Source organism: Euprymna scolopes, chromosome 30 (genome assembly GCF_053919585.1).
Source record: "Euprymna scolopes isolate OS-2025 chromosome 30, ASM5391958v1, whole genome shotgun sequence".
Taxonomy (NCBI): Eukaryota; Metazoa; Mollusca; class Cephalopoda; order Sepiida; family Sepiolidae; genus Euprymna; species Euprymna scolopes.
Window position 1 is genome coordinate 21,274,935 of NC_136511.1, and position 26,565 is coordinate 21,301,499.

A 26,565-nucleotide genomic window follows, 5' to 3' on the forward strand; every position below is an offset into this window, starting at 1 on the left:
TTTCTGCTTACTATCGGGTGCCAGTAATTCACATACAAATTTGACATTCTATCCTATAACTCACCGCACACTATATTTAGACGAGAACATTAAATAATATTGGCTTTACCCCCTTTATTTTTAATTATCTTTAACAGACATTTTCAATGTGGGACTAAATAATCTTTATGCAAATATGCCAAGCATGCACAGGAATATATAAAATAGAACCGATTGTTACTTGTGATGACTACCAAATTGGATCGAAGAAAAAAAGGTAAGGAAAAAAACCCACACACAACTAATATATAGTTGTAATTACCACTTAATTAAACTCAACGACCTTGTGTTTAATTTGCTCTCGTGGGGAGCAAATAAATCCAAATAACAAACTAAATTCAAAAAGGTAACGTGAAAAAGTAATTCATTCTCTTACCTATTTTCTATTTTAGGAATTTCTTAGCTTCTAAATTGTTGACAATCATCTTCGTAGAAAGTTTAACTATATTTTTACGAAAGTTAAAATTTTAAAATATTTTGTACTAAGTATTTAAATATTTTACTCGAAACATTTTTTTTTTTAATTTTTAACTTATGTATTCCTAGGTTAAAGCTTCGTATTGCATGCCTAACATTCACGCACCGGCTCTAACTTTCCAACAGCGATTTTTCTAACTTTAACCATCCCTATGCAGTATATTTCATATTTCTTTTTCACTTGGTTCACCAGGTAAACTAGTCGGTTAATTTTTTAAATTCTTCTCTAGAAAGCTGGTTACTCCTATAATGACTGCTCTGATATAAATCTAAGATCCAGTATATTTTTCATGCCTTATATAGGAACTTTGTTTTTAACTTATCCTGTAAAACCTAGCATCATTGAACACTTCATAGTTGAGGTTTCTTCTCTCTCCTTGTCCGGTATTACGACCAAGTTTACTAGCTTGGTTTTCCAGGTTCGAGCTGTTCGATGTGCGTTATTAATAGTCGATGGTATACGAATTCAACTGTTTTTCTAATATGTACGAATCTGTTATCACATTCGGTATTTACATTGTATAGATCGTCCAGAGGAGTTATTTGCACCGTATATAAAATGGAATTATAGAAGTGCCGCTTTAAAGAAAGCGAAACTAAAGCTTTATTTTAAAACGTATTGAAAAACAATCAATTCAGATCACTTGATTATGTGACAACGCTGACAACCAATGTAGCCGCCTTCAGCCTCAATTACCGCGTCGATACGGGTCCGGAAGCGGGGGCATGATTTTCCACAAACACAGGTGGGAGCTCCGCAGAAAGCGTCACCAGGCTGTCTTTGTTGTAGGGGGGTCATGTTGGTGATGACCTTAAAGCTGACTTCGAAAATGTGAGGTGGCATATTAGCCTCATGTGAACCACGCTAAAGGCCATAACCGTGACTGTTCATAACCATGGACACGTTCATGTTATTCGTGGTAATCAGTGATGCATTTCGAGGGCACTGGCAATAGTCCTGTTATCTCTTGGATCGGTAGAGAGCATTAGTTGTACAACGGCGTATCTCAAACCTTTCTCGTTGGACATTGTCAATTAAGACATGATAGGATGCCCCTACACAACTGGTCAAGGAGATGGTCTGCAATAATGAACACCGATTTTCATCAAACAGAGATGGAATCCTATCGTCTTTTCTAGTGAGACATACCAACTGGTTCGCAATCTCTTGTTTTTTTTTTTTTTTTGTTTTTTTCAAAACCTGCACTCTTTCATAAAGAGCGCTTTCATTCATAAAATTTGTCATCAAACCGGTCACTCGGGCTATTCCTGATAACCATATCCGCATCCTAGAAGATACTTAATTTTAAACCTATAAAAAAAAAATCTGTACAGTTTAATCAAGACATTAAAATATGAAAATATCGAGAAAAAAAGGTTATAATGTACGTATTTATTTTGAACTGAATATCTCCGAAAAAAAAATTCACTTAATTTGATTTTTTTTTTTTTTTTTTTTTTTTTTTTTTTTTTTTTTTTTTTTTACAGCGGAAAAAGTTGTGACAGCACATTGAAAGCAGTCTTTTTGGAATTTTTAAAATTTTTGTTTGGAGTAACTCCATTTAAAACGCCGATACTCCCTCCCAATCTTTGATATTAGCTTTTCTTCCTAAAAATCGCACCTTTTTGCTCGGCATCACAATTTTTTTTTTCTGTAATACAAAAGCTACTTCATGAAATTAAGTGAGATTTTTTTTTCCAGGGAGCTTTATTTTATAACTGATACGCACAATATAAAATTTTCGATATTTTCATTTCTTTTAACGTCTTGATAAAACTGTATAAGTACTAAAATACCTCCAAAGAACACTACTAAGTAGTCAAGTTCATAAAAAAAAAAGTACGCAAACTCCCAAAGATTTGCTTCACTTCTAAACTGTTATACAAATAAACGCATTATATCTCTTCAACCTATGTGACTTGGTTTTAAGTTAAACTGCTTTCATGCATAGTCGTATTACCAGGACTTACGATTTGCAAACTTGTTAGCACTATTAGGACAATATTGTGTCAGTTATTTTACATTGCTTTATGCATATGAATTTTATTTCAATCTTATTTTGATGGCAGGTGTTAGATTAAGCTTTACTCTTTGCTTGACCTGTAAAATATTCATGGTCAACACCCGTCTAGCCATAATCAATATCAGTAATTTAAGTTCGTCTCTTTGCTCAAAACTAAGCGAAAATTAAATATTTAAACTGCTCGCATATTGAACACAATACCACGGAATTGTTTCCTCACTGATTATCGAACAATCGTTCGGAAGTATGACATAAACAACCTTAAGCTGTGATTATAAATTCGATCTTTTACTCTCGACGTTGAATAATTCTTTAAAAATCTAAAGAGATCCTTTTCCTTTTCAGATGGCTGAGGATTTGGCTGATGTACGCGAAGCTAATTTATCAAACGGACGTTCAATTTACGATTTGATCACTACGAATGATCTCGGTGGCATACGCTTACTACTTAACCCTCCGTCATCGTCAATCGATTGTATGCCAAACGGTCTCTAATAAAACTCTTCTTGGACATGCTTGCGAACTCGGTTGCCGAGATATTGCGAAATATCTCCTGGAGGAATGTGAAGCGGACATCTCTGAGACGTATACACATCAGCACAAGAAGTTATCACCCTTACGAGTTGCTATAAATAATCTCGACCTTTTAATGATTATTGTTTTAAAACTAAGGGGCGTCACCCTCGCTAATAAACGCGAGGCGCTATTAAGGATTCTGTGTGCTTTAGAGACAAAATGTTTACTCATTCCATCGATTTTGGGTAGTTACAATCTTACAATAGAATTAATGGGGACAAACGCTGACCAATCTAATTTAAATTCCTTGCTAGACAGTTATAAAATATACACTACTCTTTATTTAAGATCGTCGGCCTCTGGTGATATTGAGAAAATGAACACGTTACGGAAAGAGTTCGTTAACACTAAAACAAAAATTGTGTCTGGAGAAAATGCCTTGTGCTTGACATCTGGAATGAGAGGAAAAACGCAGAATACTTTTTATTGAACTATAAGGAGTTTTCCCTAAAAGATCATATACTCTCTCTGGAGTTGGTCGGCGCGAACTTTATAGTTTTTAATTCAGACATTGAGAAAGGTATGCGATGTTGGCGGAAGGCAATTAGAATTAGAACTGAAATTTTTTATGGCTATTCAGATAAACTCGAGAAGAAACATCAGCAGGATCTTGGTATTGAGTTTAGTAACGAAGAACAACTCGACGTTTTAGCCACTCGTGATGCGGACATTTATGTCCAGGCCTTGATCGTTCTTCTTCGTTTGCTTTCTCCAATAAACCCGGCTCTTAAGCTTGCCTTTGTAAGAGTTGCTTGGAATCCTGTATTAAAAGACGTTTCGCAAACAGTAAAGATTCTTTCTAAACTCTCTGAATTGCCAGCTTCTCGTAGCGAACGCGTTGCCCCATTCGCTGCAGCTGTTTTCACGCTGAATAAATTATTACGTCACCATTTTCTCGGGAACCCAATAAACCTCGCTGATCTAGAAATGAAGTTACTACGACTGATAGATTTTATGGACGAAATAAACTGGAAAATGTTACTCGACGGCCGGAGAATATTTCCCACTGTGCTTTATGTAGAGCTTCTGAAACTACTTCTTTATAATATGGTAGCCCTGAAAAGGTATACATTTTCTCGAAATATCATGATTTCGATAAAACGGGTCATTTCCTACATAATGACCTTGCATTCTTGTCCTAACCCAACAACGTTACTTCGTTTGGCGATCAAAAAGAAAACCGATAACGTGTTATCTCTTTCCTCATCGATTGTACGGTTGATATCAATTTCAGGGTCAACCTAAATAGCACCCCGATGCATACCGTCTCGTTCCCATGAGAAAATGATTGTCTTCTATCTAGTGAACAGGTTAGCAGACGTAGGACATTGATTCGGTTAATAAATTCGGTTTTAGCTCATTTACGGTGCTGAAGATGAGGGATGTTGTTTTAAAGTCCGTTAAAATCCATATCCCTACAATGTCTGTATTGGTGAGAATAGTATGAGCGTCCCTAGGATACAACAAAAGTCTTGTTGAATTTATAAACATTAATATAAAATAACGAATTTCATCTAAAGTTGTCCGAAATTTTAACAGAAGCCAAACTATGCATAGCTCTATTGATACCAGCAGATAAACTTGTTACTGTTAAATTTGTAGGACAGCTGGTCATCTATACCTATTCAGGTGTTACTGTTTTAATGGCCACATTAAAAATGCTGATTATAAAACTTTTACTTAAAGTTAAATTCTATGGCTTTAAAATGTTGTATTGGAAAGATAATTCATGATTATATCAACGTCCCAGATGTATATCTTATATTTTTAAAGTTTATATTTACAAATGGGGTTTGTATTACTGTACACATAGATTCGAAAAAGGTTGTCAAAAAACAAATATATAACAAATAAATGTTATCAAAGGCAAGATAAATTACTTTTCTACCAAACTGGATATAATTTTCGTGTTTTTATTCAATTTAACATGTTTATTCAGCTCAAAAAGCATACAGTGTTTACCGATGTATTGGAAAATTCAAAATGGCAGCCGACACTCTCTTTAACACGGTAAGTTCGGGAAAAGGTGTTATAAATAATAAACTAGACAAAATACTATTAAAAAACCACCGAATATGTCAAGTTATGTCACGGTTACATATATTGAGCAAATTTCTAACAGTATTTTCTCTAGTTTATTATTTATTACACCTTTTTCAGAACTTACCGTGTTAAAGAGAGAGTCGGCCGCCATTTTGAATTTTCCAATACATCGGTAAAAACTGTATGCTTTTCGAGCTGAATAAACATGTTACATTGAATAAAAACACCAAAATTATATCCAGTTTGGTAGAAAAGTAATTTATCTTGCCTTTGATAACATTTATTTGTTATATATTTGTTTTTTGACAACTTTTTCGAATCTGTGTTCAGTAATACAAACCCTACAAATGTTATCTTGTCAAACACGTAGTTTGAAAAAAAAATCCGCTTGGCTTTTTCAAGAGTTGTTTAAGTCCCTGAAAGATTTCCAGTTCGCTTCAAACGAATTTTATGTTTCAATTTTCATACGCAGAATATATTTCTACGCGTCTTTTTTTTTTTTTTTTTTTTCATAGTTAAACGCATAACATATTTTCGTCGGAAAACTTCCTGCAAAATTTTTCTTTCTAAACAAGCCTCGATCTTCACATAACGGACGCTAGCCATGTTCCACAACGTAAACCTGGGATAAATATTCAGTTGTAACCTATATACCTTTAGTTTCATTTTTTAATATTTCTATCTCAATCGTTCTCCGTTAATTTAAACCATAAAAAAAAACTTTAATTCTACTAGCTGAACGCACCCAAAACCCTTCTTGCTTCATAGAGTTAATTCTCCAGGAATAGTTTTGAGTGTTCAGTCGTGACGTTTTTACTATTTCTTATATATTTTTAATCCAGTTATGCTGGTTTAAACAGGCACGTTCGATTATTGCATGTAGTCCGCGTTCTATGACTTACTTTATAAACTTGAGGGAGGAAAACTTCGTTCATATTCCGAGATTCAGGTTTGAGAGGAAAATAGTGGCTAGAAATGGAACTAAGTATATAATAATTTGAAATAATTTAATCTTAATGTTTTAAATTTTAATTGAAATCCCATTTCTATAATTAATCAGTTAATGCTGCGTTTAGAAGATTACACCTCGGAGATGTTGTCTAATGCTAATATCGATAGGTAATTTAATTTTCTTATTCGGTATTTTTTTTTTCATAAAGATTGTTTCGAAAATTTCACTATTTTAATTTTTTACTTCATTCTAAGGTTTTTTTAACCTTTCTTTCTTTATTCGGAAAGAAATTACGCATTGAACTGGAAAAAGATACCGATATCGCTCGTTTTTAATCGAGGATTCTTCAAAGAACTCTGTTCAAGAAAAGATTCGGGTCTGCCTCTTTCGACATCGCTATAGTCGGAGGAAGCGATTGTTTCAAATTTTCGATGAAACTCGCCATCTGTCGACGCATAGCCTAAATATTAACATGTGCTAACAAACACTTGTTTTAGCGGCTTTGCTTTACATAACTTGTACAGACCAGAGGTCGACGGATGCCGGTGCAGACGGCGTCGGATTAAACCAGCGTTTCTTTTAGCCAGGTTGCAAACTTAGTTTTTATTTGATTTATGATAAATGCTTTGACATCCTTGCATGTTATAAATTCCCCACAGAGCACAGAAGACTAGACCCATAATTTATCACAACTTATTTTTTATTCTGGTTGCAATAATACCGCATTCTCTGATAAAACCGTTCGTGAACTTGAACAAACTTTTTAGGCAGAATGCCCTTACGATGGCAGAAACACTAGAGGATGACCTCCAATCTGTAGTGGAATGGGGACAAAAATGGATGGTCACGTTCAATGCCGCCCAAGACTAAACTAGTTTTATCTATTATTACAAGAAACCTTCTCTACCGCAAATAGCAATGACAAACGACTCTTGATCTGAGAGTACATTTTTTAAACTCCTTCGCTTAACGTTCACAGGAAACATGAGTTAGAACAATTACATTGAAAGCATTGCCAGGACCGCTGCGAGGAAGGTAGGCTCTCTCTACCGTGCTAGAAAACTACTAACACCCGAAAGTATCCTGTAATTCTGTAAGGCTACCATTTTCCCATGTATGGAGTATTGCTGCCATATTTGGGCTGGTGCATCTGCTACTAGTCTCTCGCTCCTATACAAGGTTCAGAAGAGTCGCCAATCTGATAGGCCCTGAACTGGCATCTAAGCATCAGCCTCTGCCCCATCGACGAAATGTTGCATCCCTCTGCCTGTTCTACAAGTATTTTAATGGAGAATGCTCTGACGAACTGCAAGCACTTCTGCCCCCACGACGTAAATATCCTTGACAGGCAGTTAAATCCCACCCCCACACAGTAGAGATCCCTAGATGTAAAAGATATTTCTACTTCAATAGTTTCTTCCTTAGAACTGCTAGACTTTGGAATTCCATGCAGAAGTTCAAGTGTGATATTTAGCCCTTCGTCCCCGGCTTTGGCATTATCTACTGCCAAGGCCCCATTTGGGGTACGAAGAAGCTTAGGCACTAAGGCCAGTAAGGGGAAGTGGGGAAAAAAGGGGTATTTTCTAGTCCTTAGCTAGACTTGCGTAAGATAGCAAGTACTTTATTATAAAACCTACACTAGAGTTTCTATCACGCACTGTTTCGCCTAACATTCTTACCCGGACCTACTTAAAATAACAGCTCCCCAGCTTACGGGATGGCAGGCGACATTCACGCTGTGATAAAAAGAAGAAAAACATAACATTGTATACAAAAAAACCCAAAGGGGAAAAATATATACAAACTAAAGAGTTTTAATTTTTTTTTTTTTAATGGAGGTGAGATGATGGGGAGGGGGGCAAACTAGCATACACCCAAAAAGAAAGAAAGAAAAAGAAAACAAATTAAAAAAATGCCTATGGGGGCGGGTTAGTAAGGGGACCCTCCCTACCTAACGGCTGGTCTGTCATATGAAACGCCCACTGTCTTCCGGTCCTCTTCCCCCGGGGGGAAAGGGTGAAAGCAAGCAGGTCGTTCCCTAAAGGGGAGTGGAGGAACTAGGGACATGTATGAAAAAATAAATTAGGGTCGGGGATAATAGGGATGGATGGCGTCTTCCAAGATAAAGTACGTAATGGGCAAAATAGGCCTGGGACAAAATAAAACAAGTGGACTTTTGGGCATCTTTGGAAGCTCTCCTAGTGCAAATCTATCAAAAAATAAAAAGCTATGGGAACAGGATCCACACGCATACTACCCTAACCTAGGCCCTATAAAAAGCACAAGCTATCCACTCTTGGTGGTTACTTACCTATCTAGCCTAAAACCTACCCAATATTATAAGGTTAACCTTATATTACTTGTCTTGATGGGGCTGGGTTCCGAGAAAAAAGAAACCTCAGCACCCTAGGACCAATACCACTAGGGTGGAAACACGAACTGAAATCTAGCGCCTCGTCGGATGCACAAACTAGTGTTGTGCACCCATCTTCTATCAAAGTCGATGTGGTGCAATCTTTTCCAATCACATCTGATTTTCGTTTAAAGTTGATGCTTAAAACGAACAACCAGATCATGATCAGAAACAGATTGCCCCCTATAGACAATGTCCAGACGTGAAACCCACGTAACTAAGCTAGCCACCGCTAGGATCGCTAGAAACCCCGCCCGTTTCTCCCTGTCAAACGGCGGATCCACGTTGTCGATTACTTACGCTAAATCAAGTGGCACCGACTGCTCGGGGTCGATGCGAGCCCTTACCCCTTCGACATACTCCCAGAGACTCCGCACCCCGCTGCAAAGAAAGAACGCGTGTTCTCTCGTCTCCTCCTCTTCTTCATCATTGCAGCGTGGGCACGGGGGATAGTAATAATCCCTATCCCGATCATCCCTGGCTAGTTTGCCAAAGAGTGGCAGCGCGTCTCGGACTAGCCTCCACGTAAGTGAAAATTCAGCGTTGTTAATATAGCTACTGGCAGGCGCCCAACTCCACAGCGAGAGAACTTCCCCCCCTCGACAGATGCAGCCGCTCCACCAGCGGGTCTTTCGCAGTCCCCTCCACTACATCCCTATATAGCAACCGCCTAGGCCGTGCAAGGTCACTCGACCCCGGCAATGCCCTAAGGGCGGCTCGGCATTCGGTCAGGAAACACCTTTCCCCTGCCGGTCTTCTGCGACCTTCAGCGGCAGGGTTGGATATGAGCCGTGGGAAAGCTTGCTCCACGACTGGTACCCAGGGCTTTTCCTCCATCAGTGTCCGACTCAGGAATGCCAATCTTTCTGCGTGCTTGTGATTTGCATATCAGGCATCCCTAAGCCTCCCTCGCTAAGCTTCTGTGTACAGACCTGTCTACGGACATACGGCTTCCCTCCTACCCAAAGGAGTTTGAATAGGAGTTGCTCTAAAGCCTTACAGCGGTCCGCAGGCAGGGGAAGAACAGATAAACGGTAAAGGATCAGCGGAAACACGTACGTAGCACATGCCTCCGCGCGACCCTTCAAGGACAATCCCCTACGAATCCAAGTCCCTACTGACGACTCGACCTTAGTCTGTACTTCCGACCAATTCTTGTCCAGCTGGAGGTCCGGCCCGAACCACACACCGAGGACATTTACTGGGCCATCTGTCCAGCTCAACGCGCCTTGAAGCGGGTTGAGCCCGGTCCAGGCGCCCAACCGCAGGCCAACGGACTTGCTGCGATTGATCACGGCCCCGGTGACAACTTCATACTCAGCGATCGCCTCTATCACCGCTTTAATGTCGGTTCGTCGTGCGACGAACACGGTGACGTCATCGGCGTACGCGAACACCCTGGCAACTTTGCCGCCAGGCAGAGCTATGCCGCGTAGGACTGGTCTCGCCGCCTCCTCCCTTAATTTGGGAAGGAAGGGCTCCAACGCTAGGACATAAAGCAGAGGCGACAGCGGACAACCCTGCCGCACCGACCGGGAGACCCCAAAAGACTCCGACAACCTACCATTTACTTGCACCACCACCGCGGGATCACGATACAGGGCGGAGATCCACTTGCGGAAGTCCGGACCAAAGCCGGCGGTTTCCACAACAGCCCTCAGGAACCCATGGTCCACCCTGTCGAACGCCTTGGACTGATCTAAATTGATCAGCGCGGCTTCTGTGTCGTCTTCTACCCCCTCTAAGATCGTGCGAATCAAGTGCAGATTGTTTTGAATCGATCGACCCTTCACAGCGTAGTTCTGATCCGGTTCGACCAAGTCGCCGATAACAACCTGCAGTCGATTCGCAAGAACGCGGGACAAAATCTTGAAATCTGCGTTAAGCAGAGTGATGGGCCTATAGTCATCTAGATTCCCCCCTCCATGTTGGCTCCCCTTTTTCAGAAGCGTGACCACTCCTTTGGTTACCTGCCTCGGGATCGAGTCCTGGGCAAACCAGTGGTTAAACACGCCCGTCAGAAGGGGCACCAAACATGGGCGACAGCCTCAAGAACAGTTCGTAAGGTAAACCATCGAGCCCCGGAGATTTATTACGGCCAACCTGCTTCAACGCAGTAATGACCTCACGCTCCGTAATCATCCCCTCGCAGCTAGCCGCTCGGGCCGCAGTAAGGCGGGGCGAGCCAGCTAAATAGCTGCCAAACTCCTGGCCGCGGAGTCTGGGTAGTTTTGTAAAGCGCTCCTCCAAATGTTGCCGAAACCCATTGCAGATCTCCCGTGTCGACACGAGAGGGCGCCCTCCCAGGTTATTCACCTCCCGAATGTACCCGTCCGAGCCACGTCTTAGGGCAGCCTTACGCGCAACAGCGTCAACGTTCATGGCTTCGTTGGAGACTCTTTCTAACCTAGCCCTAATTACCTGACCTTCATATCGCTCGCTAGCCAAGCGATTGAGGCCCCCCTTAACTAGAGCTAGTTCTAGGGAATCCCCCCCTGCCACAGCTTGGGTCAATCTATCCTCTAAGTGCCTTTTGGTCCGAGCCCTAGTTAACGCGAGGCGTTGGCTGTATTGGACACAAAAGCGCCTAATGGTAGCCTTAAGATTAACCCACCATCTACTCCCGGTAACCGCCCCCACTAACTCCCTCTGAATTAGTAATGTCAGCTGCTCCCGGAAGTCGACCGACTCCAATAAGGAGGCGTTTATCTTCCAGTAGCCAGCCAACCTAGGCCTAATTTCAAACGGGCCAACACAACTTTGTGGTCCGAATGACCTAACCAGTGGAACGTGGGACAAGATAGGAAATCTATGTCGCCCCTTCTAATTAACATCCTGTCCAAGTATGTACTTGTACAGGCGGCCGAGCTAGATTGCCACGTCCACATTTCCCTCCCGGGCTGATCCAGACGGAACCTGTCGACCAGATCGCACGAGGCCATCAGGTCAGACAGGCTGCTTTCACCCCCGCCCGACCCTCTAACCCCCCCGACCTTATCTATGCTGGCGTCAAGGATGGCATTCCAGTCCCCCATTAAAACTACCCGCTCCGGACCCGAAGAGAGAAACACCTCCACCCGCCGAAAAAAGGAAACCCTCTCGCTGGGGATGTTTGGCGCATAAACTGCCACGATCTGAAACGCGCTGCTTTTAACGGCAACATCGACCACGACCAGCCTCCCATGAGCGTCCGCGTGGACAAGCGTAACCGTCGCAGACAGTGCGACTCACTAGTACAGAAACCCCCCGGCTATAGAGGCTGCCATATGCTGAGTAAACATCAAAATCGTTCACCAGCACATCGCAGTCCCCGGCCCCAACAAAGTGGGTCTCTTGTAAGGTGGCTACATTTACCTCAAGGGCCACGAGATCCCTCAGCACGCGAACAGCCTTGCTTCGGGATCTCATGCCCCTCGCATGTAAGCTAGCTAAATTTAAGCTCGTTTCCATGTTTCCACTACCTAGTAGTATTCGTCTACTAGGGGTCTAAAGTCCTCGGGGGTCAGGACGTCGAAGGCTTGACCGAGACTGCCTGTGAGCAGGTCGGACGTAAGCCGTCCGTCTCGAGCCAGGCCTCCCACGTCCAGGGGGAACGTCATCTTTAGTGCCCTATAAAAGGAGGGGTGAACATAAAGTGGGACCCTCCCTTCGCATTGATTGGCTTTCTTGCCAAGTGATGGGTGCTCCCCGTCTACGATTTTAAATCCTGTGAAGGCTGTCTTACCCTCCTCGATCATCCTCCAAAGTGCCTTTGCTCTGTCTCCCCTGTTCACCCGGACGAAGGTAATAAGAGATGGAGCGTTACTGAAATTCTTCGGGTCAGTGACCTCCTTTCCGTCGACCACCTTCAGGGCTTCCAGTTCCTTCATGTATTTTTTCTGTCGGCCGTTGAGGTCACTGACCGTATGGCTTAGGTCGGCGGTGCATATTTTTCCCCAGGCCAGAAAGGGAGTTTCCTAGTCCTTTCTTCCATAGGGGCCGCCGACTTTATCGGTTCTCGTGTTTCGTCTTCTGGTGCCTCTTTGATGTTATTTTCTTGAGCTCCTGGTTGCTCCATCTCTGAATCCTGGGTAGTGAACAGGGGACGGGTAAGCTGAACTTCTTCCTTGGGGGGGTGTTTTTTTTCTGGAAGCTCAGGGCGCTGGTCTTTCTGTTCTTCCATCCTCTCTCTCTTCTCTTGGTGTTTATCATCCTCGCTCTCGGAGCCCGAGGAGCTGCCCCTAAGCTTCCTTTTTGCAGTAGTTGCCGTAGGTCTTGATACGGTTTTTGGAGCCGGCTCTGCTTTCTTTGCTTTCCTAGCTGCGACCGTGCTCCACTTACTGGTCCCAGCTTCGTCCTCTTTCTTCGTCTCAGAAATCTGGCAACGTGACCAGTTTTCTGGCATTGCCAGCATTGTGGTCTTCTGCCCTCTACAATGACGATCATCGACCAGCCCTCGCAGGTAAATTGGGCGGGGATCCCAAGGAATTCCTTGCGGGTTAGCCGCATCTGGAGCCGGTAGTCCCCGGTGTGGATATTTCTTGGTCCCTTTATGGCCTCAATTCCTTCCACATCGCCATATTTGGGACAATATGGCCCCCAGCTGCTCTTCGATGAGAAAGCACGGTACCCCTGTTACCGTTACTGTTGTTCTTCTCTTGGAGAGGTATTCTGGCCGAATTTTTATATCTCTACAGACGACGTCTCCTCTTGCCAGCTTTTCCGCGTCCTCTTTTGTCGGCAAGAGGACCTCCCACATCGCATTGAAACGCCGTACGGCGTACTGGGCCATGATATTGAGTTCGCTCAGCAGCTCCATCATTGTTTCCTTCGGCACTCCTTTCAGCCCTTTCCCTTTTGCGTCCAAGGTCAACAGGGATACCGATCTTTCCCGGATCTTTTCGAGGGTTTCCAGGACGACTGTGATGTTGTTACCCTCGACATAACTGCTATATTTCTCATCGAAGAGCTGCTTGTAGTACTGAGGGCGTCTGGTTTCCTTGGGTTGGGGACTCCAGCTCCGTTGTTCTGCTACGACTTTTCCATCCAACACTGCCGCCACAGGGGTTGATGGTGGTGTTTTTTGCTCCTCTGGGATTGGTGAGTCTGATCCTGCGAGAGCTGGCCACTCCTTCTTTGCCGGCTCCACGCTTTTTGCTCCCCCCCCCTGGGGAGCACCCATCCACAACAATGACCTCTACTGATTTTGTCCTTCAACGGGTCTCTGTGGCCGACTTTTGGGGGCTGCTCCTTGCCGACTGCGTTTGGTCCGGCACTGTTGGTGTCTCATTGTCGAGCAGCCACCTACGTTTTACATGCCTCCTTTTCTTTTTCTTAGCCGCCGCTGCCTTCGATATGTCCTCCCCCTCTCCGCCTGGAGTCTGCTTGACGAAGTCACTCCAGGCCTTGACGACTTCCTCGCGGCTCCTTGTTAACCCGGTTGTAGGCGGCATCCATGGCCTGTTAGTGTCGACCACAGAGACCCCTTCGCTCGTCCCGGGGGCGCCTTCCTGGGTGGCGATCCCCTTGTCCGCAACCTTGCCGGACGCTTGCGATCCTTCCGTACTGGGGGTGACGACCCCCGGGACCTTCCACTGCACTGGAGCACCACCGGGTGTGGTGCCCCCCGTCATCGTCACTGGGATATCACCAAAGGTGATATCCCCAGGTATCGGCACTGGGGTGTCACTTGGTGTGACACCCCCCCTTCTCGGCACTGGGGTGTCACTTGGTGTGACACCCCCCCTTCTCGGCACTGGGGTGTCACTTGGTGTGACAACCCCCCTTCTCGGCACTGGGGTGTCACTTGGTGTGACAACCCCCCTTCTCGGCACTGGGGTGTCACCGGGTGTGACCCCCCCCCCCTTCTCGGCACTGGAGTGCCACCGAATGTGGCAGTCCCCCTTCTCGTCACAACACCAGGGGCGTCCCACATGGTGTTAGAGGCAGAGGCCTGCCTCTTTTTTTGTTGGCCCAGTGCCCTTCACCGACCCGCCGATTTGGAAGCTAGAGGACCTTCGCCTAATGGCAATCGGTTATCTCTAGTCCTGCCGGCTGCTTAAGTCGGATCCGGACACTGGACGGACCTGAAAAAGAAAGAAAGCAAAAAGACAGTTAGTTTGCCTAAAGGACCACTCTCCCAAAGAAAGGGGTCGGTCCTTTTTGGCTAGACAGTGAAAAGCCCTTAAGTGGCCAAAATTTGGCCAAGTGGGCTGCGTAAAGCACTTTGTCAGGTCTTAGTATGAGTGTCTGAGACCAGATTCTACACTTTGATCTCACGCCGTTACCTCTACGCAAGCTAAGTATGATATTTAGCCCCTCGTCCCCGGCCTTGGCATTATCTACTGCCAAGGCCTCATTTGGGGTACGAGGAAGCTTAGGCACAAAGGTCAGTAAGGGGAAGTGGGGAAAAAGGGGTCTTTTCTAGTCCTTAGCTAGACTTGCGTAAGATAGCAAGTACTTTATTATAAAACCTACACTAGAGTTTCTATCATGCACTGTTTCGCCTAACATTCTTACCCGGACCTACTTAAAATAACAGCTCCCCAGCTTACGGGATGGCAGGCGATATTCACGCTGTGATAAAAAGAAGAAAAACATAACATTATATACAAAAAACTAAAAGGGGAAAATATGTACAAACTAAAGAGTTTTAATTTTTTTTTATAATGGGGGTGAGATGATGGGGAGGGGGGCAAGCTAGAATACACCCAAAAAGAAAGAAAAAGAAAACAAATTAACAAAATGCCTATGGGGACGGGTTAGTAAGGGGACCCTCCCTACCTAACGGCTGGTCTGTCATATGAAACGCCCACTGTCTTCCGGTCCTCTTCCCCCGGGGGGAAAGGGTGAAAGCAAGCAGGTCGTTCCATAAAGGGGAGTGGAGGAACTAGGGACATGTATGGAAAATAAATTAGGGTCGGGGATAATAGGGATGGATGGCGTCTTCCAAGATAAAGTACGTAATGGGCAAAATAGGCCTGGGACAAAATAAAACAAATGGACTTTTGGGCATCTTTGGAAGCTCTCCTAGTGCCAATCTATCAAAAATAAAAAGCTATGGGAACAGGATCCACACGCATACTACCCTAATCTAGGCCCTATAAAAAGCACAAGCTATCCACTCTTGGTGGTTACTACCTATCTAGCCTTAAAACTACCCAATATTATAAGGTTAACCTTATATTACTTGTCTTGATAGGGCTGGGTTCCGAGAAAAAAGAAACCTCAGCACCCTAGGACCAATACCACTAGGGTGGAAACACGAACTGAAATCTAGCGCCTCGTCGGATGCACAAACTAGTGTTGTGCACCCATCTTCTATCAAAGTCGATGTGGTGCAATCTTTTCCAATCACATCTGATTTTCGTTTAAAGTTGATGCTTAAAACGAACAACCAGATCGTGATCAGAAACGGATTGCCCCCTATAGACAATGTCCAGACGTGAAACCCACGTCACTAACCTAGCCACCGCTAGGATCGCTAGAAACCCCAACCATTTCTCCCTGTCAAACGGCGGATCCACATTATCGACTACGTACGCTAAATCAAGTGGCACCGACTGCTCGGGGTCGATGCGAGCCGTTACCCCTTCGACATACTCCCAGAGACTCCGCACCCCGCTGCAAAGAAAGAACGCGTGTTCTCTCGTCTCCTCCTCTTCTTCATCATTGCAGCGTGGGCACGGGGGATAGTAATAATCCCTATCCTGATCGTCCCTGGCTAGTTTGCCAAAGAGTGGTAGCGCGTCTCGGACTAGCCTCCACGTAAGCGAAAATTCAGCGTTGTTAATATAGCTAATGGCAGGCGCCCAACACCACAGCGAGAGAAGATCCCCCCTCGACAGATGTAGCCGCTCCACCAGCGGGTTTTTCGCAGTCCCCTCCACTACATCCCTATATAGCAACCACCTAGGCCGTGCAAGGTCACTCGACCCCGGCAATGCCCAAAGGGCGGCTCGGCATTCAGTAAGGAAACACCTTTCCCCTGCCGGTCTTCTGCGACCTTCAGCGGCAGGGTTGGATATGAGCCGTGGGAAAGCTTGCTCCACGACTGGTACCCAGGGCGTTTCCTCCATCAGTGTCCGACTCAGGAATGCCAATCTTTCTGCGTGCTTGTGATTTGCAGATCAGGCATCCCCAAGCCTCCCTCGCTAAGCTTCTGTGTACAGACCTGTCTACGGACATACGGCTTCCCTCCTACCCAAAGGAGTTTGAATAGGAGTTGCTCTAAAGCCTTACAGCGGTCCGCAGGCAGGGGAAGAACAGATAAACGGTAAAGGATCAGCGGAAACACGTACGTAGCACATGCCTCCGCGCGACCCTTCAAGGACAATCCCCTACGAATCCAAGTCCCTACTGACGACTCGACCTTAGTCTGTACTTCCGACCAATTCTTGTCCAGCTGGAGGTCCGGCCCGAACCACACACCGAGAATCTTTACTGGGCCATCTGTCCAGCCGAACACACCTGGAAGCGAGTTTACTCCGGTCCAGGCGCCCAACCGCAGGCCAACGGACTTGCTGCGATTGATCACGGCCCCTGTGACAACTTCATACTCAGCGATCGCCTCTATCACCGCTTCAATATCGGTTCGTCGTGCAACGAACACGGTAACGTCATCGGCGTACGCGAACACTCTGGCAACTTTGCCGCCAGCCAGAGCTATGCCGCGTTGGACTGGTCTCGCCGCCTCGTCCCTTAATTTGCGAAGGAAGGACTCCAACGCCAGGACATAAAGCAGAGGCGACAGCGGACAACCCTGCCGCACCGACCGGGAGACCCCAAAAGACTCCGACAACCTACCATTAACTTGCACTACCACCGCGGGATCACGATACAGGGCGGAGATCCACTTGCGGAAGTCCGGACCAAAGCCGGCGGTTTCCACAACAGCCCTCAGGAACCCATGGTCCACCCTGTCGAACGCCTTGGACTGATCTAAATTGATCAGCGCGGCTTCTGTGTCGTCTTCTACCCCCTCTAAGATCGTGCGAATCAAGTGCAGATTGTTTTGAATCGATCGACCCTTCACAGCGTAGTTCTGATCCGGTTCGACCAAGTCGCCGATAACAACCTGCAGTCGATTCGCAAGAACGCGGGACAAAATCTTGAAATCTGCGTTAAGCAGAGTGATGGGCCTATAGTCATCTAGATTCCCCCCTCCATGTTGGCTCCCCTTCTTCAGAAGCGTGACCACTCCTTTGGTTACCTGCCTCGGGATCGAGTCCTGGGCAAACCAGTGGTTAAACACGCCCGTCAGAAGGGGCACCAAACATGGGCGACAGCCTCAAGAACAGTTCGTAAGGTAAACCATCGAGCCCCAGCGATTTGTTGCGGCCAACCTGCTTCAACGCAGTAATGACCTCACGCTCCGTAATCATCCCCTCGCAGCTAGCCGCTCGGGCCGCAGTAAGGCGGGGCGAGCCAGCTAAATAGCTGCCAAACTCCTGGCCGCGGAGTCTGGGTAGTTTTGTAAAGCGCTCCTCCAAATGTTGCCGAAACCCATTGCAGATCTCCCGTGTCGACACGAGAGGACGCCCTCCCAGGTTATTCACCTCCCGAATGTACCCGTCCGAGCCACGTCTTAGGGCAGCCTTACGCGCAACAGCGTCAACGTTCACGGCTTCGTTGGAGACTCTTTCTAACCTAGCCCTAATTAATTGACCTTCATATCGCTCGCTAGCCAAGCGATTGAGGTCCCCCTTAACTAGAGCTAGTTCTAGGGAATCCCCCCCTGCCACCGCCCGGGTCAATCTATCCTCTAAGTGCCTTTTGGTCCGAGCCCTAGTTAACGCGAGGCGTTGGCTGTATTGGACACAAAAGCGCCTAATGGTAGCCTTAAGATTAACCCACCATCTACTCCCGGTAACCGCCCCCACTAACTCCCTCTGAATTAGTAATGTCAGCTGCTCCCGGAAGTCGACCGACTCCAATAAGGAGGCGTTTATCTTCCAGTAGCCAGCCAACCTAGGCCTATTACCTAATTTCAAACGGGCCAACACAACTTTGTGGTCCGAATGACCTAACCAGTGGAACGTGGGACAAGATAGGAAATCTATGTCGCCCCTTCTAATTTACATCCTGTCCAAGTATGAACTTGTAAAGGCGGCCGAGCTAGATTGCCACGTCCACATCTCTCTCCCGGGGTGATCCAGACGGAACCTGTCGACCAGATCGCACGAGGCCATCAGGTCAGACAGGCTGCTTTCACACCCTCCCGACCCTCTAACCCCCCCGACCTTTTCTATGCTGGGGTCCAGTATGGCATTCTAGTCCCCCATTAAAACTACCCGCTCCGGACCCGAAGAGAGAAACACCTCTACCCGCCGAAAAAAGGAAACCCTCTCGCTGGGGATGTTAGGCGCATAAACTGCCACGATCAGAAACGCGCCGCTTTTAACGGCAACATCGACCACGACCAGCCTCCCATGAGCGTCCGCGTGGACAAGCGTAAGTGTCGGAGAATGAGTGCGACTCACTAGTACAGAACCCCCCCCAGCTATAGAGACTGCCATATGCTGAGTAAACATCAAAATCGTTCACCAGCACATCGCAGTCCCCGGCCCCAACAAAGTGGGTCTCTTGTAAGGTGGCTACATTTACCTCAAGGGCCACGAGATCCCTCAGCACGCAAACAGCCTTGCTTCGGGATCTCATGCCCCTCGCATGTAAGCTAGCTAAATTTAAGCTCGTTTCCATGTTTCCACTACCTAGTAGTATTCCTCTACTAGGGGTCTAAAGTCCTCGGGAGAGAGGACGTCGAAAGTCTGGCCCAGACTGCCCTTGAGCAGGTCGGGCGTAAGCCGCCCGTTCCTGGCCAGACCCCCTACGTCCAAGGGGAACGTCAATTTAATTGCTCTATAGAAGTAGGGGTGAACATAAATGGGGACCCGACCTTCGCATTGCTTTGCTATTTTTGTTAAAGATGGGTGCTCCTCGTCCATGAGCCTGAAGCCCGGGAAAGTTGTTTTTCCTGCCTCCAGCATCCTCCATAGTGCCTTTGATCTTCCTCTCCTATTTGGCCGCACGAAGGTGATGAGATTCGGGGCGTCGGCGAAATTTCGGGGGTCTGTGATGTTCTTTGAATCGACAGTTGTTAACTTTTCTAGCTGCCGGAGATTCTTTTTCTGCGTACCGTTTAGGTCCCCGACAGCTAGTTCTGCGTCGCAAAGGCGCTCCCCAGGCCAAAAAGGTTATTTCCTTGTTTTTTCCGTCCTGGAGGGCGCCTTTTCTTCCACTGATTTCTGCGCCGACGCCGCTTGCTGGTCTTCCGGAGCTGTTCTTTCCGGCTCCGGAGTGTTGAATAGGGGAGGGATAGGCTGAGCTTCTTGGGTGAGAGATACTGGAGGCTCGGCTGGTACGTCTTCCATAGACTCAGGGGGAGTCTCATTGGTGTCTTCTTCTAGAGGAAGCTCCTGTTCTGTGTCTTTCGGCAGCTCCTTCCTCTCTCGCTTTTCCTTATTCTTAAGTTTTGGAGCATGTTCTTCTTCCTCCGACTCCGAGGAGCTTACCGGGAGCTTCCTCTTAGTAGTCGCCGCAACTGCCCTCGGTGTTGTGGGGGCCACCTCCGTCTTCTTGCCTTTTGCGGCGACTTTGCTCCATTCGTTCTCCCCCTTTGTCTTCGCCGGCTTCTGTCCTTCCTTGGGTTGGTCTGTTTTTGGACTTGTAGCTGCTTCCTTTGTTTTAGGAGCGTCCTTTCTTGTAGGACAGAAGCGGGCCATGTGTCCGGGCTTCAGGCAAAGCCAGCACAGTGGTCTTCTCCCCTCTACTATTACTGCCATGTTCCAGTCCTCACATGTCAGCTGGGCAGGGATCTGGTGGAAATTTTTTGCGGTCTATCCGTATGTAGATCTTGTAGGTCCCCGTGATGATGTTCCGGGGACCCTTGACTGGAAGCACGCCTTCGACCTGCCCAAACTGCGAGAATGTTGCGCCCAGCAGATCCTCCCCGATAAAACACGGGACTCCCAGCACAGTGACAGTTACTTGCCTCTTTGATAAGTATTCCGGCCGGAGGCGTATGTCTTTCCACGTGAGGTCTCCTTTTGCCCAACTTATCGCCACCTCCTTTGATGGCAAAAGGACATCCCACGTGGAACGGAGTCTCTTTACCAAATACTGAGCCGGAATTTTTAGCTGGCTGATTGTCTCAAGCATTTTCTCCATGGAAACCCCGGTTAGTCCCTTTCCACCTGCGTCGAAAGTTATAAAGGACAGCGTTCTTTCCTTTATGTCGTCCCAAGTACCGGTCAGTGTCTTGATGGTATTTCCCTCGATGAGTTCCCGGTACTTGGTCTCCAACAGGTCCTTGTAGAATTCCGGAGTTTTGGTATTCCCGCTGTCCTTTTTGGTCCAGGCTCCCGACGTCTGGGGTTCCCCTGGCGTGCTGGTCCCGGCTGTCTGGTCTTTCGGTCTTTGAGCTGGCGTTATCGGGGAGTCGTCGCTTGTGAGGGCTGGCCACTCCGCCGTGCTGGCTGGTGTCATTAGTGTAGTCTTGGTCGAGGAGCACCCATCTACCACGATCACCTCGAGGGATTTGGTTTTCCTTAACTCCCCGGTGTCAGCTTTCTGGGGGCTACTTGCTTCGGATTGGGGTTGTCTGTGGTCGTCCGGGACCCACCATTTTTTAACAGGCTTCCTAGCCTTGTGGGCAAGCCTTCCGCCAGGTGCGCCCTGGACGACATTTAGGTTCTCCATGGAGATCTCCCTGCTGGAACTGGGGGTAGCGACCCCCGAAACTGACACCGGAGAGTCAGTGGGCGTGGCATTCCCCCTCATTAACGGTACGAGGATATCCCCGAAGGTGATATCCCCGCATTTCGGCACTGGGGTGTCACCGGGTGTGACACCCCCCTTCTCGGCACTGGGGTGTCACCGGGTGTGACACCCTTCCCCTTCTCGGCACTGGGGTGTCACCGGATGTGACACCCCCCCTTCTCGTCACTGGAGTGCCACCGGATGTGGCACTCCCCCGCCGCGTCACAACACCAGGGGCGTCCCCCATGGTGTTTGAAGGCAGAGGCCTGCCTTCTGGTAAAGTTGGCCCAGTGCCCTTCACCGACCCGCCGATTCGGAGCTAGAGGGCCTTCGCCTAATGGCACGTCGGTTACCTCTAGTCCTGCCGGCTGCTTAAGTCGGATCCAGACACTGGACGGACCTGAAAAAGAAAGAAAAGCAAGGCAGTTAGTTTAGCCGAAAGGACCACACTGCCAAAGAAGGGGTCGGTCCTTTTAGGCTTGACAAGAAAAAAAAAAACCTTAAGTGGCCAAAATTTGGCCAAGTGGGCTGCGTAAAAAACTTTGTCACGCCTTAGTATGAGTGTCTGAGAACAGATACTACACTTTGATCTCACGCCATTACCTCTACGCAAGGTAAGTATGTGCAGAAGTTCAAGTGTAACGTGAACCTATATCTTGCTGCCAAAATCCTTACATAGTACCCAGTAGTTGTTGCCCCTGATAGTGGCTCCTACACCAAAGTGGCAATGTGCCTTGTTTGGGGTGAAAATGTAATAAAAACTGTACATTTTGAAAGGTTTGTTTCCTAATCTATATTTGTATACATTTGAGTTTTTTCTCTCGCTCTGCCTTTGATATTTAAGCAAACTTGTATACTTTGTCATGTACATGCGAGCGACTACATGAGGGTCAGCTTATTTTCATTTCCTATCATGAAAAATGATCGTTAATTAATTACTAAGCATTTTTTATTTCATATTAGTCAAACCTGTGTGCCCGGCGTTGTCTGGGTGTCTAGAGATGTGTTGAGCAAAAAGTGTTAGCATCAGAAAGGCTTGAACCCGTACCGCGCAGGGAGAAAAGAACATGAAAAAAAAAACGTGATGGCTCTGCTGCTGCGTTCATCGCCAAATGTGAAGTGAAGTTTCAAATTAAGGCTAGTAAATCGAAAAGAGGGGATGACTATTGAAAATATCTGCGATAAAAAGGACTTTTCCAAGTAGAAAAAGTCCAGTTCAGGGTGAAGGAGTAATGTTTTTAGCAACTTCTTCGAGAGTTGTCGTCCGAATGGGGACGCTTCAAAACGATAACGATCTCGTGAAAATCGGTCAAGTTTTATACATGCATACATGCATTTAAACAGACAGGTGAAGTTCATATTATAGATTATTTTTTTTTTATTTCACTATTGCGCTAAGATATAAGCATGCGTAGTTTATGGATAATTGCGTAGAATTCCAGATGAAAATGGTCCAGATGAAAATGTTTGTGTTTGATAATTGTCTCTCCAAGCCCCTGTCTGAATTAGTTGTTAAGAGTTGATATATTTTTAAAAGCCAGTATTTCATAAGATACCGGGTCTTGCAATCTCCAGCTTAGGCTAAACAAACATGGTTTCGTGATTTAGCAGTCGTCTTATACCACCGATATATGATAAATTCATTAATTTGCCCCAATTTTGTACCTAGCCTTATTTTACGGTCGGCTTATACGCCGAAATATACGGTATATAGTTGGAAATGCAGCACGCGGTTGATTTGTGTTTTAACAAGTAAAATAGCTGCTAACGGGTAACAATTGCAAGAAAATACTTTCACCTGGCGTAAGTGGACTACACACGTTATCTTTGTGCGCGTGAATTAAAACGTATGGGTTGAATTTGATATTTTTGCAGTTTTTCATACGTAGGGATTTACGTCATATGTCAGCGGATAAGGCTGGGAAGCTGTGTTTCGGTTTCGATTCGAACTGATGGTACAGGATTAATTTTTCACAGTTGATATATATATAGAGAGAGTAACTATCATAACAGTGCTAGGTAAAACGCAGAGAGACGAGTCAGACAATTCAGAATGGGGTAGGGATTTATTTGCTGCCCACCTTAGCAAAATGTGGCACAAGACCGGAAAGTGTGGATCCAGCAGGCTCCCCTAAAGGAGGGGCAATTGTAAAAATTGCAAGAGCAACCCCGACGGAATTCTCCGGTCGAGGCACCTCGGACAGTAAGCGATAAACATTCCAGCGGAAAGCCCATTGGCAAGGCCCTGGAGGGTGGACCTCCTAGGTATTACCCAGGCGGCGCACATCAGCCCGACAGCCAAGCCAGCTGAGTGAAGTCTTTTACCGAGAGAGCATCCCGAATTACCAGACAGGTCAAGGATGCCTCATCATTAGTGAGGCATCCCGACTCAGGCGCCCAAGGCCAGATTGAACGTAGCTGCCCCTTCGTCTAAGGGAGCACCTCAATAATAACATCCCTTACGGATCCCCTCACTAACACCCGATAAAATGCCTTCCCGGACAACAGAGCGTTGGAGAGGCTTTCCTTAACTCTTGAGAGGAACTTCAGCGCGCGCCTGCACTCGCGGTAGAAGGGACATTCACCTCGGGGCAACCTGTGTGCCCCCCCCTCGGACTCGTGCTATTCTCTCAAAGCCGGAAAGGCTTTCTTAGTGTTCTCCATCCAGAGGCCACCGTATTCTCAATCTTGTGTTCACATTCGATGGAGGTAGTAGAGGCGTATTGTGTGGAGCCGAATCTCCACGTTTTGCATACCTAGACCGCTTTCAGAAGGATGTAGCGGGCATACATAGCGACAGACCATAGTGAGCCCTTCCAAGTCATAAAAAGTTGGAAATACACCTCTGCAAGTATAGCAGTGTATCTGACGGGATTGGAATCACCGATGGACGATAAATAAAGATTGGGAAAATGTGGTTATACACACCTTCGCTCTTCCCTTTTAATGAAAGGTTTCTACTGATCCACAGCGCAGCCGCGGACCGTACCGCTTTCAGAAACTCCGACCAATTTTTCTCCAGCTGGATGTCAGGACCAAACTAGACGCCGAGTATCTTGCAAGGCCCGCCACTCCAACTAAAGGACTCCTGGAGGGGCATACCCATCCAAGCACTGATGCGCAAACCCGAAGACTTGTCGCAGTTAACTTTGGCCCCTGTTACCGTTTCATACAATCTGATTGCTACACCGACGACACTAATCTCAGTACTGCTCGTTACCAGCACAGTTATGTCGTCGGCATAGGCGGCACACTTTCCCTGGGCATCCGCACCTGACAAAGTGATTCCGCGTAGGACTAGATTCACCCTTAGCCTGCGCAAAAATGGCTCTATCGCAAGCACATATAACATGGGTGATAACGGGCACCCTTGACTAATTGATCGTGACAAATTGAAGGGTCTCGACCTCTTCCCACTCACTTCTACCGTCACGTAAGGGTTAGCATAGAGATGAACCCACGCGCGAAATTGCGGGCCAAAACCGGCCGCCGACAAAACAGCTCCCAAGTACCCATGGTCAACCCTATCGAAGGCTTTGGACTGATCTAAATTTATCAGTGCCGACTTCATCAGGCGTATAGTGTGCAAGTTATCCTGTATTGTCCTACCCATCACAGCACGCGTGTGCTTGGGGCTAATAAAATGAGCCAGGACAAGCTGCAGACGATTTGCGAGAATTTGGGCCAAAATCTTGACAGATAGATCTTGTTAAAGTGAAGAGTCCTGACCTCACCCCATTCACTTCCACCATAGCACCGGGGTTGGCATACAAGAGGCAAATCCAAGAGCAAAACTTGGAAACACACTCAGCCGAGCGAAGAACAGCCTCTAGGTAACGATGGTCTACTCTGTCGAATGCTTTGGACTGATCTAAATTGATTAGCGCGACTTCTGTGTCGACTTTTTCTACGATCAAGCGTATCGTGTGCAAATTATCTTGAATCGTCCGGCCCTTAACAGACCAAGTCTGTTCGGGACTTATTAGACGGTGTAAGACAATTTGCAGACGATTTGCTAAGATCTTGGACAAAATCTTTAACTCTGTTTAACATCGTTAACGGACGGAAATTACCTATCCCATCCCCTCCATATTAATCTTTGCGTAACAATTTAATGATGCCCCTGGTAAAGTACTGAGGTATGCACCCGTTCCTAGACCAGGAGTTAAAAAGTACGGTCAGCAAAGCAATAAAAATGGGCGACAGCCTCAAATACACCTCGTAGGACAGACCATCAATCCAAGGGGTCCTGTCTAGCCGGACCTGTTTCAAGGTATCAAGTAATTCCTCCTCTTTTATGCTACCTTCACACCTAGCCGCTTCGGTCGCCTCAAGGCGAGAAAAGTCGGCTTAATATGTGACAAGCTGTGCAATAGTCAGACCGAGCTCCTTGGTAAAAAGTTCCTGAAAATGAGTTCGAAAACTCTCCAAAATTCCCTCATTCGAAGTTACGGTTCGTCCGTCCGGCAATGTGACGCTGGCGATGTGTCGATCTGCAGAACGTCGAAACTCCTCCGCATGCAGTGACGTGGCCATATTTGTTGCCTCGTTTGGCTCTCTTTTTAATTTAGTCATAACTAGTAATCCCTAGTCTTCCCTGTTATCCAAGGAGTCCAGTTCAGCCTTTACTATAGTATAACTATCACTATCCCCCTCCTCTACTGCCCTTTCTAATCTATTTTCTAGTGCCGCTTTCGCTGCGGTTGAGCCGGCTACTAAAATCAGCAGCGAAGGACCTAATGACTATTTTTTTAGGTTACCCCACCACTTATTCCCGATAATAGCCCCCGTCAATTCCTTCTGTATGCTTAGTACAAGTTGTTCCCGGAAGCCCTTCACATCGAACAACGACGTGTTGAACTTCCAGTAACTAGCCATCATAGGTTTAACACTATCTAAGTTTACTCGAACCCGGACAAGCCTATGGCCAGAATAAACTATATTATGAAAACTTGGACAGTCTAAAAGCTCTAGGTCGACTCTCCTAACTAAGAACCGATCGATATAACTCGAAAGTTGCACCGGACCGGAGCCGCGTCTACCTGTCCATGTCCATGCTAAATCCCTGGGGTTTTCGCTTCGAAACTTATCGACAAGCTCAAACTTGTCGATAAAGTCTCTCAACGCCTTAGCATCCCGGTTCTGGTTAGTATCCCTTGTGGTATTAACCCCGCGATCTAATTCGGGATCAAGGACCGCGTTTCAGTCTCCCGCTTAAACTAACCGAAGAGACGAATTCATGAAGGGTTCGATTCACCGAAAAAAGGAAACTAGCTCAGTACGGTTATTGGGCGTTATGCGCC

General features: G+C 46.4%; 1 protein-coding gene across 1 annotated transcript in view; it reads left to right on the forward strand.

The window, feature by feature from the left end:
- Positions 1–2,889: 2,889 nt before the first annotated feature.
- The window catches only part of LOC145254587 (uncharacterized), a 28,580-nt gene continuing 4,904 nt past the window's right edge, over positions 2,890–26,565 (forward strand). Inside the window, exon 1 of the mRNA XM_080113193.1 lies at positions 2,890–4,180. Coding sequence (XP_079969319.1) covers positions 3,639–4,180 — 542 coding nt within the window. The 5' untranslated portion in view covers positions 2,890–3,638. The remainder of the gene's footprint in view (positions 4,181–26,565) is intronic.